Source organism: Aquarana catesbeiana, unplaced genomic scaffold, assembly GCF_042186555.1.
Source record: "Aquarana catesbeiana isolate 2022-GZ unplaced genomic scaffold, ASM4218655v1 unanchor237, whole genome shotgun sequence".
In the NCBI taxonomy this organism is placed as follows: Eukaryota; Metazoa; Chordata; class Amphibia; order Anura; family Ranidae; genus Aquarana; species Aquarana catesbeiana.
Window position 1 is genome coordinate 2,305,220 of NW_027362665.1, and position 12,281 is coordinate 2,317,500.

Consider the following 12,281-nt stretch of genomic DNA (forward strand, 5'->3'; position numbering starts at 1 on the left):
AAAATGTCCAAGCTGTACACTCACTGCTGTACATTGTAGCAAAGTGTCATTTCTTCAGTGTTGTCACATGAAAAGATAGAAGAAAAGATTTACACAAATGTCACTGAGGGGTGTACTTACTTTTGTCAGATACTGTATATATAAGCATTGAAGGAAGTGTTCTTACTTTGAGAGATCTCCACCACCATTCCTATATGAACATTACATCCTTGCAATTTATGTTTAACATCTTCATTATGAGTGGATTGAGATATATATATATATATATATATAAATAAAATTAAATTATATGCTTTTGGGTATATTTTTGAATTTTCTTCACCAAAAGGATCAGTTTTGGGGGGTATCTGTTTTATTAGCTATACATTTGTTGTGACCTTATGTTCTGTGTCTTTAAGACTTTTCTATATTTAATAAAAATATATTTGTTAAACAATTGGTTACATAAGAATAGGGATGAGCTTCGAGTTCGAGTCGAACTCATGTTCTACTCGAACATTGGCTGTTCGCAAGTTCGCCGAACAGCGAACAATTTGGGGTGTTCGCGGCAAATTCGAATGCCGCGGAACACCCTTTAAAAGTCTATGGGAGAAATCAAAAGTGCTCATTTTAAAGGCTTATATGCAAGTTATTGTCATAAAAAGTGTTTGGGGACCCGGGTCCTGCCCCAGGGGACATGGATCAATGCAAAAAAAAGTTTTAAAAACGGCCGTTTTTTCAGGAGCAGTGATTTTATTAATGCTTAAAGTCAAACAATAAAAGTGTAATATCCCTTTAAATTTCGTTCCTGGGGGGTGTCTATAGTATGCCTGTAAAGGGGCGCATGTTTCCTGTGTTTAGAACAGTCTGACAGCAAAATGACATTTTGAAGAAAAAAACACATTTAAAACTACCCGCGGCTATTGCATTGCCGACAATACACATAGAAGTTCATTGATAAAAACGGCATGGGAATTCCCCACAGGGCAACCCCGAACCAAAATAAAAAAAAAAAATGATGTGGGGGTCCCCCTAAATTCCATACAAGGCCCTTCAGGTCTGGTATGGATATTAAGGGGAACCCCAGCCAAAATTTTAAAAAAAAATTGACGTGGGGTTCCCCCTAAATTCCATACCAGACCCTTCAGGTCTGGTATGGATTTTAAGGGGAACCCCGCGCCAAAAAAAAAAAAAAACGGCGTGGGGTCCCCCCAAAAATCCATACCAGACCCTTATCCGAGCACGCAACCTGGCAGGCCGCAGGAAAAGAGGGGGGGACGAGAGTGCGGCCCCCCCCCCTCCTGAACCGTACCAGGCCACATGCCCTCAACATTGGGAGGGTGCTTTGGGGTAGCCCCCCAAAACACCTTGTCCCCATGTTGATGAAGACAAGGGCCTCATCCCCACAACCCTGGCCGGTGGTTGTGGGGGTCTGCGGGCGGGGGGCTTATCGGAATCTGGAAGCCCCCTTTAACAAGGGGACCCCCAGATCCCGGCCCCCCCCCTGTGTGAAATGGTAAGGGGGTACTTACCCCTACCATTTCACTAAAAAACTGTCAAAAATGTTAAAAATGACAAGAGACAGTTTTTGACAATTCCTTTATTTAAATACTTCTTCTTTCTTCTATCTTCCTTCATCTTCTGGCCCTTCTGGTTCTTCCTCCGGCATTCTCGTCCAGCATCTCCTCCACGGCGTCTTCTATCTTCTTCTCCTCGGGCCGCTCCGCACTCATGGCATGAGGGGGGAGGCTCCCGCTCTTCTCTTCATCTTCTTCATCTTCTTCTTCTTCTTCATCTCTTCTTCCTTCTTCTCTTCTTCATTTCTTCTCCGGGCCGCTCCGCAGCCATGCTGGCATGGTGGGAGGCTCCCGCTGTGTGACGGCGTCTCTTCGTCTGACGGTTCTTAAATAATGGGGGGCGGGGCCATCCGGTGACCCCGCCCCCCTCTGACGCACGGTGACTTGACGGGACTTCCCTGTGACATCACGGGGAATGCCACAGGGAAGTCCCGTCATGTCCCGTGCGTCAGAGGGGGTCACCGGGTGGCCCCGCCCCCCGTTATTTAAGAACCGTCAGACGAAGAGACGCCGTCACACAGCGGGAGCCTCCCACCATGCCAGCATGGCTGCGGAGCGGCCCGGAGAAGAAATGAAGAAGAGAAGAAGGAAGAAGAGAAGAAGAAGAAGATGAAGAAGAAGATGAAGAAGAGAAGAAGATGAAGAGAAGAGCGGGAGCCTCCCCCCCATGCCATGGGTGCGGAGCGGCCCGAGGAGAAGAAGATAGAAGACGCCGCGGAGGAGATGCTGGACGAGAACGCCGGAGAAAGAACCAGAAGAACCAGAAGAAGATGAAGGAAGAAAGAAGAAGCATTTAAATAAAGGAATTGTCAAAAACTGTCTCTTGTCATTTTTAACATTTTTGACAGTTTTTTAGTGAAATGGTAGGGGTAAGTACCCCCTTACCATTTCACACAGGGGGGGGGCCGGGATCTGGGGGTCCCCTTGTTAAAGGGGGCTTCCAGATTCCGATAAGCCCCCCGCCCGCAGACCCCCACAACCACCGGCCAGGGTTGTGGGGATGAGGCCCTTGTCTTCATCAACATGGGGACAAGGTGTTTTGGGGGGCTACCCCAAAGCACCCTCCCAATGTTGAGGGCATGTGGCCTAGTACGGTTCAGGAGGGGGGGGCCGCACTCTCGTCCCCCCCTCTTTTCCTGCGGCCTGCCAGGTTGCGTGCTTGGATAAGGGTCTGGTATGGATTTTTGGGGGGACCCCACGCCGTTTTTTTTTTTTTTTTTTTGGCGCGGGGGTTCCCCTTAAAATCCATACCAGACCTGAAGGGTCTGGTATGGAATTTAGGGGGAACCCCACGTCAATTTTTTTTTTTAATTTTGGTTCGGGGTTGCCCTGTGGGGAATTCCCATGCCGTTTTTATCAATGAACTTCTATGTGTATTGTCGGCAATGCAATAGCCGCGGTAGTTTTAAATGTGTTTTTTCCTTCAAAATGTCATTTTGCTGTCAGACTGTTCTAAACACGGGAAACATGCGCCCCTTTACAGGAATACTATAGACACCCCCCAGGTATGAAATTTAAAGGGATATTACACTTTTATTGTTTGGCTTTAAGCATTATTAAAATCACTGCTCCCAAAAAAACGGCCGTTTTTAAAACTTTTTTTTGCATTGATCCATGTCCCCTGGGGCAGGACCCAGGTCCCCAAACACTTTTAATGACAATAACTTGCATATTAGCCTTTAAAATTAGCACTTTTGATTATTCATGTTCGTGTCCCATAGACTTTAACGGTGTTCGCGTGTTCGAATGAATTTTTTTCCTGTTCGCATGTTCTGGTGCGAACCGAACAGGGGGGTGTTCAGCTCATCCCTGCATAAGAACTGTATCTATTTTTTTCTTACTATGTTTATGTCATATTTGAACTTCTGTGGTAGCTCTGTAAGATATTTTACAGGAGTGGTTATTATGAGACATTTCTTGGGGCTGCAGTTCTGCTGAACTCCACAAGGTGGTGATCTCACTCATATTTAGACAGGAAGTTTCTATGGAATGCAGACAGGAAGTAATGTCAGTTACAGACAGGAAGTGATGTCAGTCGCAGACAGGAAGATTCTATGGATGGCAGACAGGAAGTGATGTCAGTTACAGACAGGAAGTGATGTCAGTCACAGACAGGAAGTGATGTCAGTCACAGACAGGAAGTGATGTCAGTCACAGACAGGAAGTGATGTCAGTTACAGACAGGAAGTGATGTCAGTTACAGACAGGAAGTGATGTCAGTCACAGACAGGAAGTAATTTGGAATAAAGACAAGACGTTCCATGTGGCAGGAAAGAGAAGACATTGCTGGAAGTAACAGCAGAGGAGGTAATAAGATCTTATTTTCTATTTACACACACCGGGGTCACCTCCACCGATCACTTCCAGCAGCCCCCAGTGAGGCTCTTTGTTCTCGGTGACCCCAAACATGGCACATTGCAGACACTGAGATTCCCAAGTGATGACAAAGGCTGAGATGAGGAGCATGAATGGGGGGAGGGGGTCTGTACTGGGGTGCCAGTCAGAGGGGGTTATGGGCAGGGATGGCAGAGAGATGAGATGAGGAGGATGGATAGGAATGGGTGGGACAGATGAAGGGGCAATAATATGGGCAGCCCTGGAAGGGGGACATAGGTGTTGGGGGTAATAGGGGGGCAGAGGGCTGGGCAGAAACTCCATAGAGCAGCTGGCAGAGGTAGGAGAGGAGTTGGAGATGTGCAGAGAGCTGATCCTGCCCCCCTCACGCATCTCAAGGGCCCCACACACACCGAGGACCCCCACACCTCATACAGGCACTCACCAGGCTCTGGCGCTGCAGCTGGTATCAGTGACAAGTCTCTCAGAGCCGGCACAGGGCACAGAGTCCGCCCAGTATGGAGAACTTGGAGCTTGTGTCTGGGGTAGGAGGAGCGGGGAGAGGAGTTGGCTGATGTTGGGGGGCGCTGTGCCCGTGTTGGGAGCAGATCAGACACAGCAAGGGGGCTCTGCAAAGGCTGAATGTGCTGCACACTCTGTTCTCAGCAATCCTAATTGGTGATCACCATGGGAGCCTCCCCTGATCCTGGGACCCTTTACTCCGGCAGTAAGACCCTTTCCTGCTGTCTTGGTGCCCCCCCTCCCTGCGTTGGCAGAATGACAGGGTCGCAGGTGTGACCTTTGCGACTGTAATAGTTCTGCCACTGGTTCTGAATAAACTAGAGGAGCTGAGGGGTCTCTGAGGAGGTAGTGGGACTAAAGGACTCTGGGAGCCTCTGAGAGTTAACTTCATCTGAAGGACTCTGGGACCCCGAGGAGGAAGTGTAGATGAAGGACTTTGGGGGCCTCCTAGGAAGTAATTGGGCTGAACAACTCTGAGAGGTTTGTGGGGCTGAAGGGCTGTGGGGGCTCTGAAGGGGGTAGTCAGGCTGTAAGGCTCTGAGGTAAGAGGGGGCTTTAGAGCTCATAGGGGCTCTTGGTCTCTGATGGTTTTCCCACCCCACCCTACTTTTCTGACCTTCTTAAAGAACTCTTGCCAACAAATGAAGGACGCCTTCACCTCACCATATCACTGGTCAAGAAAAATGTTCCAGAAAAAAATGTTCCACACAATAGACCAAAACTAAGAGAACATACCCCTCCCCCATGTTGTCCTCCTCCTACACATACTGAATTGCTATTGAAAAGGACAGAACAGACTCCTCCTCCACAGTTCTGTACTCCACAAGCAGCATCCTCCTGCTATCCAATCCGATCCCTTCTCTTACTGCAGAGAGTGACAGTGACATCACTCCGATCAGTCAGCAGGCTGCCGGAGTTTGGAGCCTTGCAGCCGGAGTTCTGGCAATTATCCTGATTAGCCGACAACTCCGACCAAAAGTCAGCAAGTTCCCCTTCCTGGACATCATGATGACCCGACATTGTCCTCACATCACTGCCTCAGAGCAAACAAGTCAAAGGAAGGATCGTATTTATCACTCCTTGTCTGCAGATCTAAAACTAAGCAAAACCAATTCAGAAACCAAACAAACCCAACATAGAAAGGGGAATTTCTGATCCGGTAGGACAAGAGGGTCCCAGGAGCCCCCCCCCAAAAAAATCAGACGCTTAATAGTCCAGTCTAAATCTGTTCCCATGGGGGGGAGTAATGCTTAAATGTACAGCAACTCTCCTATTACCCCCCTCACATCCACATCCTATTATTGTGTGACCAACACCATCCAAATAATAATTACTTTCATTTCCCAAAGTTATCCGTCTACAAGGAGACCTGTATAGATCAAATGACGGCACCAATGAGGATGGAGGAGGACCGGAGTCACATGACTGAGAAGATACTAAACCTTACCCTGGAGATCATCTACCTGCTGACCGGAGAGGTGAGGAGGATTCTGGGAGGTCACATGACATCACTCTTATCTCTATTAATAAAACACAGACCTGACCGGAGAGGTGAGGAGGATTCTGGGAGGTCACATGACATCACTCTTATCTCTATTAATAAAACACAGACCTGACCGGAGAGGTGAGGAGGATTCTGGGATTCTAACATGATATTCCTATTGGTTCCTCAATACAGAGATTTCCTCTTGTGAAGTCAAGTGATCATATGACCATCACAGTGCCTCCATGTGACTCCCTAAAACCTGAGAGACACAACATGCAGAAGATTCTAGAAGTCACCAAGAAGATGATGGAGCTGCTGACAGGAGAGGTGAGCGGTGCTGGGAATTCTGGGACATTATCCAGTAACAGACAAGGGATGTGTCTGGATGGTGACTGTATCATTGTGTGTGTCAGGTTCCTATAAGGTGTCAGGATGTCACTGTCTATTTCTCCATGGAGGAGTGGGAGTATTTAGAAGGACACAAGGATCTCTACAAGGACGTCATGATGGACAATCAGCCGCCCCTCACATCACCGGGTAAGAGGAGACTTTATTGTAAAGGATAGAGCAGTACGGAGGGTCCACCTAGATCCCCCATCATCTGATAAACACATAGAAACAATGTATTCAGTCAGTGTGTGTGTTTCCTACAGATGGATCCAGTAATGGGAACCCACCAGAGAGATGTCCCCGTCCTCTGTATTCCCGGGATTCCACACAGGAAGGTCACACCATCCCTCACCATCATCAGGTAGATGAGGAACAATCACTGATAGTTTTGATTAAGATTGCTTTGACACTCAAAGTGCCCCTCGTTTTAGCGGCGCTTCTGCACCACTTTTCGGCCACCAGCACGGCGCTTTTAACCCCAAAAAAGGGTTAAAAACTCCCCTTTTCAAAGCAGTTTGGAAGCACTGCCCATTCATTGCAATGGGAAGGGCTTTTTGGGAGCGCTAAATACAGCGCTCCCAACCTGCCCCAAAGATGTTGCTTGCAGGACTTTTGGTAACGTCCCACAAGCGCACCGCCCGATTTTGAAAGGTCACACTGAGGTGAATGGGAGGCGGTTTTCAGGCACTTAGCAGAGGCTATTTCTAGTGCTAAAGCGCCTGACAACCTCCCCAGTGTGAAAGGGGTCTTATAGACAGCATGTTTGTTACAATGAATGTTCTATTATATATTCAGAGTGGAAACCTCGGGGATGATAATATTATTGTTAAAGAAGAGTATAAAGAGGAGAATGAGGAGTATGGAGTGATGGAGGAGTTTTCAGAAGGACACAAGGATATGATGGAGCCTCCTAGTACCAGGAACCCACCAGAGAGATGTCCCCGTCCTCTGTATTCCCGGGATTCCACACAGGAAGGTCACATCATCCCTCACTGTTACAAGGTTGGTGGGACAGATCTTATATAACGGATTCATGGAGACAATGTGTTGATTTTTTATGTGATTTCACAATAATAAATCTTATATCTTACAGATGATATTCTCTTTCATTTTCTTGATTTAGAGTGGAGATCCAATCGATATAGAATTTGAGGTTAAAGCAGAAGAAGAAGAGAGGTATGTGAGGGATGATCAGCAGTCTATGGAGGAGGATGGAATAACGGGGACATTTATAGAGGAGGACACTCCTACAGAGATCAGCACAGGTGGGTCATTAACACTAAATACATTCCTCCACCCATACTGCTCACTGATTGGTCCAGAGTAGGGCGGGGACTGGGTGATATCAGCCTGAGCTGTGTTCCTCGTCCTGTATGTTTGTATTTCTCTCAGATAATCTTCCTTCTCGGTGCTGCAGACACAATTTATGTATCTAGACTGGATTTATGGAGATTCTGGGGTTCAGATGGAAGCAAAATGTTGATTTTTAAAATTAGACGTCTAGCAAGATGTCTGACAGAACAATCCCCCCAGGATTACTTGTTCTGTTATCTGCTGGCTGTGCCGGGTGGAGGGATATGTCTGTATAGTCTCAGACCCAAGTCACTGAGTGCAGTCTCAGGAGATGGGAGGCAGCGGTGTGGGATCTCTGCAACTTGTCTCATGTAAACATTTAATCTTCCACTGATTACTGAATACCAATATTATGAGTCCTGACCCTTACACTGTATAATTTATATTACACATTATATCCTCCTGACCCCTGCACTATATACTCTATGTAGTACATTACATCATTCTGATACTGTAAAATCCTAACTGTTGTATCTTATATAATAAGTTGTACATTACATCCTGACTTCTGCTCTCTGCCCACTGCTATATATACTCCATAATATGTATTCTCTTTTGTTACACCCATTTCCTACCAGCTGGACATTTTATATCTGATGATTTGATTGGAGCACAGACTTTTACATGTTGATAATAATGTGATAATATCCTCAAACTTTGGAACCTTTAACAGAAAGTGATAATGAGGGAGGAGTCAATAACCCAATGATGGTGGTCTTCAGGATCAGTCCAGTCTTCAACCTGGTTGTTCTCCCCCCATCCTCACTCTCTGACCTCTGGTGGGGCTCAGCCCCGCTGTTATTCATGACTAAATCATGGACTAAATAAGGAAGTGCAGGACTTCTTGTGTTGTGAAGATGGCAATGAGTGATAGAGGGGGTGGGGACACTCGTCCTATAATCCCCTCATCACTGTCACTCCTATAAAAGACAGTTCTCATTGTTTCCTCACTCTCTGACTAAGGTCCATGAATAAAGAAATGAACTGGTAGGAGATCAGAGGACCCATTTACTAGTTACCTTGAGGTGGGAATTGTAAGACCCTCAGAGACAAAGCTGCCTGATGTGGGCGGAGTCCTGGTTTAGGGGAACCAATCAGCTCATGTCTAGTAATAATCTTTTTATTTCTATTTTAGTAGATGGACGGGGGATGAGGAAAACCTCAGAGGATTGTCTCACTTTGTCTCCAGACTGTAAAGTAGAAGATGAGGACATCACACAGTATAGTCCAGGAGAAAACCCGGCTAACTCAAATGTCCATCCGGCACCACACAGTGTAGATGGACCATCGTATTCCTCTTATCCTGAGGAACCTCAGACTGTGAGGGATGGTGCCGTCCTTCCAACAGAGAAGAGCTTTTCCTGTACTGAGTGCGGGAAGTGTTTCCCTTCCAAATCCAAACTTGACATGCATCTAAGATCTCATACAGGAGAGAAGCCGTATTCCTGTCCTGAGTGCGGAAAGTGTTTCCCTTCTAACTCCAAACTTAATAGACATAAAAGATCTCACACGGGGGAGAAGCCATATTCCTGTCCTGAGTGCGGGAAATGTTTTTCACAGGTGATCAATCTTTACACCCATCAGAGATCTCATACGGGGGAGAAGCCATATTCCTGTCCTGAGTGTGGGAAATGCTTTGTACTAAAGTCACAACTTTTCACACATCAGAGTTCTCATAACGGGAATAGTCCAGGACAAAACCCGACTACCTCAAATGTCCATCCGGCACCACACAGTGTAGATGGACCATCGTATTCCTCTTATCCTGAGGAACCTCAGACTGTGAGGGACGGAGCCGTCCTTCCAACAGACAAGAGACTTTCCTGTACTGAGTGCGGGAAGTGTTTCCCTTTTAACTCCAAACTTAATAGACATAAAAGATCTCACACGGGGGAAAGGCCATATTCCTGTCCTGAGTGCGGGAAATGTTTTTCAGAGAAGTGCAATCTCTACACACATCAGAGATCTCACACGGGGGAGAAGCCGTATTCCTGTCCTGAGTGCGGGAAATGTTTTTCTGTGAAGGCTAATCTTTACACACATCAGAGATCTCACACAGGGGAGAAGCCATATTCCTGTCCTGAGTGCGGGAAATGTTTTTCACTGAAGTCCGATCTTACCAAACATCAGAGATCTCACACGGGGGAGAAGCCGTATTCCTGTGTGGAGTGTGGGAAATGTTTTTCACAGAAGTCCAGTCTTTACACACATCAGAGATCTCACACAGAGGAGAAGCCGCATTCCTGTCCTAAGTGAGGGAACTGTTCCTCACTGAAGTCCTGTCTTTCTGTACATCAGGGATCCCACACAATCCTCGAGGTGTATTAGAGCCTTGGGTGCGGGAAATGCCTTCTATATGAATGTTGCTGGACATCACAGCTCTCATGTGAGGAAGAAGCACACCCTGATATACACCTCAGATATACTCCATGGCTGATCTTCATCATGTAAGAAACAGTTCATAAGGAGATCAGAGATCACCAAAGACATGGATGAAGTGTTGTAGCGTGTTGGCCATTAATAGCAGGAGAAAAATTTAAAATGGAGTCTTTACCTTCCATTGGCTGAGTACATTTTGTGGTGTAAGATTTCACAAACACTTAGAGGTCTATTAAAAAAATAATAATTGAATGAATGTGAGCAGCATTCACCCGGCTGTGATGAATATTGGATGTATTTTATTTCATACACTGATTTCCTTGGCTCCATCTAGTGGCCATAATGTGGTATTGTGCTATTTTTATTGAGGTATTTCAGGAAAAATACCCCATTATGGTCACTAGATGGAGCTGATGGTCATAGGAAATCACTGAGGTAAATTCTGGCTAGTAGAGCCCTTAATTTTCATTTGTCAGGCATGGTTTGATTGTAATATCTGAGATTGGACTCATACACTTGTGAGTTAAGTAGACACTGAAGGATAAAAGTGCAATGGACGGCATTGGCAACCAGCCTCTGATGCAGACGACAGAGATGGGTGAAAGCGGTCAGGCCAGCGCGGCCCATCTCTGGACTACATGCCTTTGACCCATATATGGTTCTACACACTTTACAAGACTGCTGTTTTCACAGACAAGGGAGGACCTTCCCCCGGGACCCTGGACCTGTGGACTTGATGACAAGCTGATAAGTACAGTATAAATACATTTACCATTCTTTGGAAAGGACTATTACTTTCTGGAAAGGATTACCTCTTCACATTGCTCTTTCATTTGGGGTGTGAGAGCGAGTCCTCATAGGGACTCTGATTGGTACAGTGAGAGGGAGGCCAAGGAGGACCATGTTCTTCTGGTTTTAGTGAGCCACACATCACTTTATTGGACCCCCATATTCATTACTATTCCACTTGTACATCTCCTCCTGACCACTGTTACCCAGCAACCCCCCCTATTTCTTTACACCTACCTTCCAGATCAATACAATCATCTACTTGTCCACCTTTTTCCAATGCAGATCGGAGAACCATTCATATCATCTCATAGCTTCCACTTTGTGCTTTGACTTTATCCATCCTCCCTTTTTCAATATCAGATTAACACTTGGGTCACTCTTCAGAGGTCGCTTAGACCTGGGGATATTATCCCAGCCGTATTACAGCATTTTTACAACTCCTACAACTTGGGTGGAATTGCACCTCCTGTCCAGAGATGTCCTTTTGTTTTTATAGCTTTAATGCTAATGTATGCATGATGTTTTTTAATGTCTTTCTTATCTTTGACACCAATAAATCTTTTTTGCTAATCATGTTTGTATGGTGAGTGAAGTTCCATAGATATGTGCTACCACAGGCTTGGTTGTGCTATTACAGGTTTTTATTTCAAGTTTGCCATTTAATCTTCATACCGTGAGCTCCCATCCTCTCCTTTTCCCTCTTTTTTCATTTTGTCATTTTTACTCTAATGTTTTTGAGGTTATTCAGTCCCCATATATTAGTATTGTTTCACCTTTTATGACATACTAATTAGGTAGGCGTCATGCTGAGGGTCCGCCGTATATTTTTAGTGTATCATAAAAGTTATTTAAACAAACACTAATAAACCAGCCATTGATTGCAAATGGGAAATACTGCAATTTGCCTTTAGATGGCGCTAAGGATCAAAGAAATTAGCCCCATCTAATAGTAAATATGGTATTTTTCATTTTAAATCAATGGAAACCATTCAAACAGCTGGGCAAAAAGTCTATCAACGTTTGTTCTCCCCATCCCATTCACACAGAAGGAATGTACATGCACTTTCCATGGAGGAATCTCTATACAAATGTTTTATGAATAGACCCCTAAATCAGTTGTGTCACTAGGTGGGGTGTCACCCAGTGCAGAAAAAATTGGTGTCACCCCCCCCACCAACTATAGTCCCCCCTCAGTACAGACCCCCCTCTCTCAATATAGACCCCCCACTAAGTACAGACCTCCTCCCTCTGTACAGACCCCCCACAAAGTACAGACCCCCTCCCTCAGCATAAACCCCCCTTCCTCAGTATAGACACCCCCCACTAATTACAGACCCCCCTTTCTCAGTAGGGATGAGTTCGATGTTTGGGTCAAACATTATGGGGTGTTCGCAGGAAATTCGAGCGCCCGCGGAATGCCTCATAATGCACTGCGGGATCGCTGACCTGACCTGCATGCTTTGGCCAAT

At 45.9% G+C, this 12,281-nt stretch overlaps 1 protein-coding gene across 1 annotated transcript in view; it reads left to right on the forward strand.

Moving 5' to 3' along the window:
* Positions 1-11,385, forward strand: part of LOC141122064 (uncharacterized) — a 236,834-nt gene extending 225,449 nt beyond the window's left edge. Inside the window, exon 6 of the mRNA XM_073611860.1 lies at positions 8,777-11,385. Within this exon, the coding sequence (XP_073467961.1) occupies positions 8,777-9,897 (1,121 nt within the window). The 3' untranslated portion in view covers positions 9,898-11,385. The remainder of the gene's footprint in view (positions 1-8,776) is intronic.
* Positions 11,386-12,281: the final 896 nt, after the last annotated feature.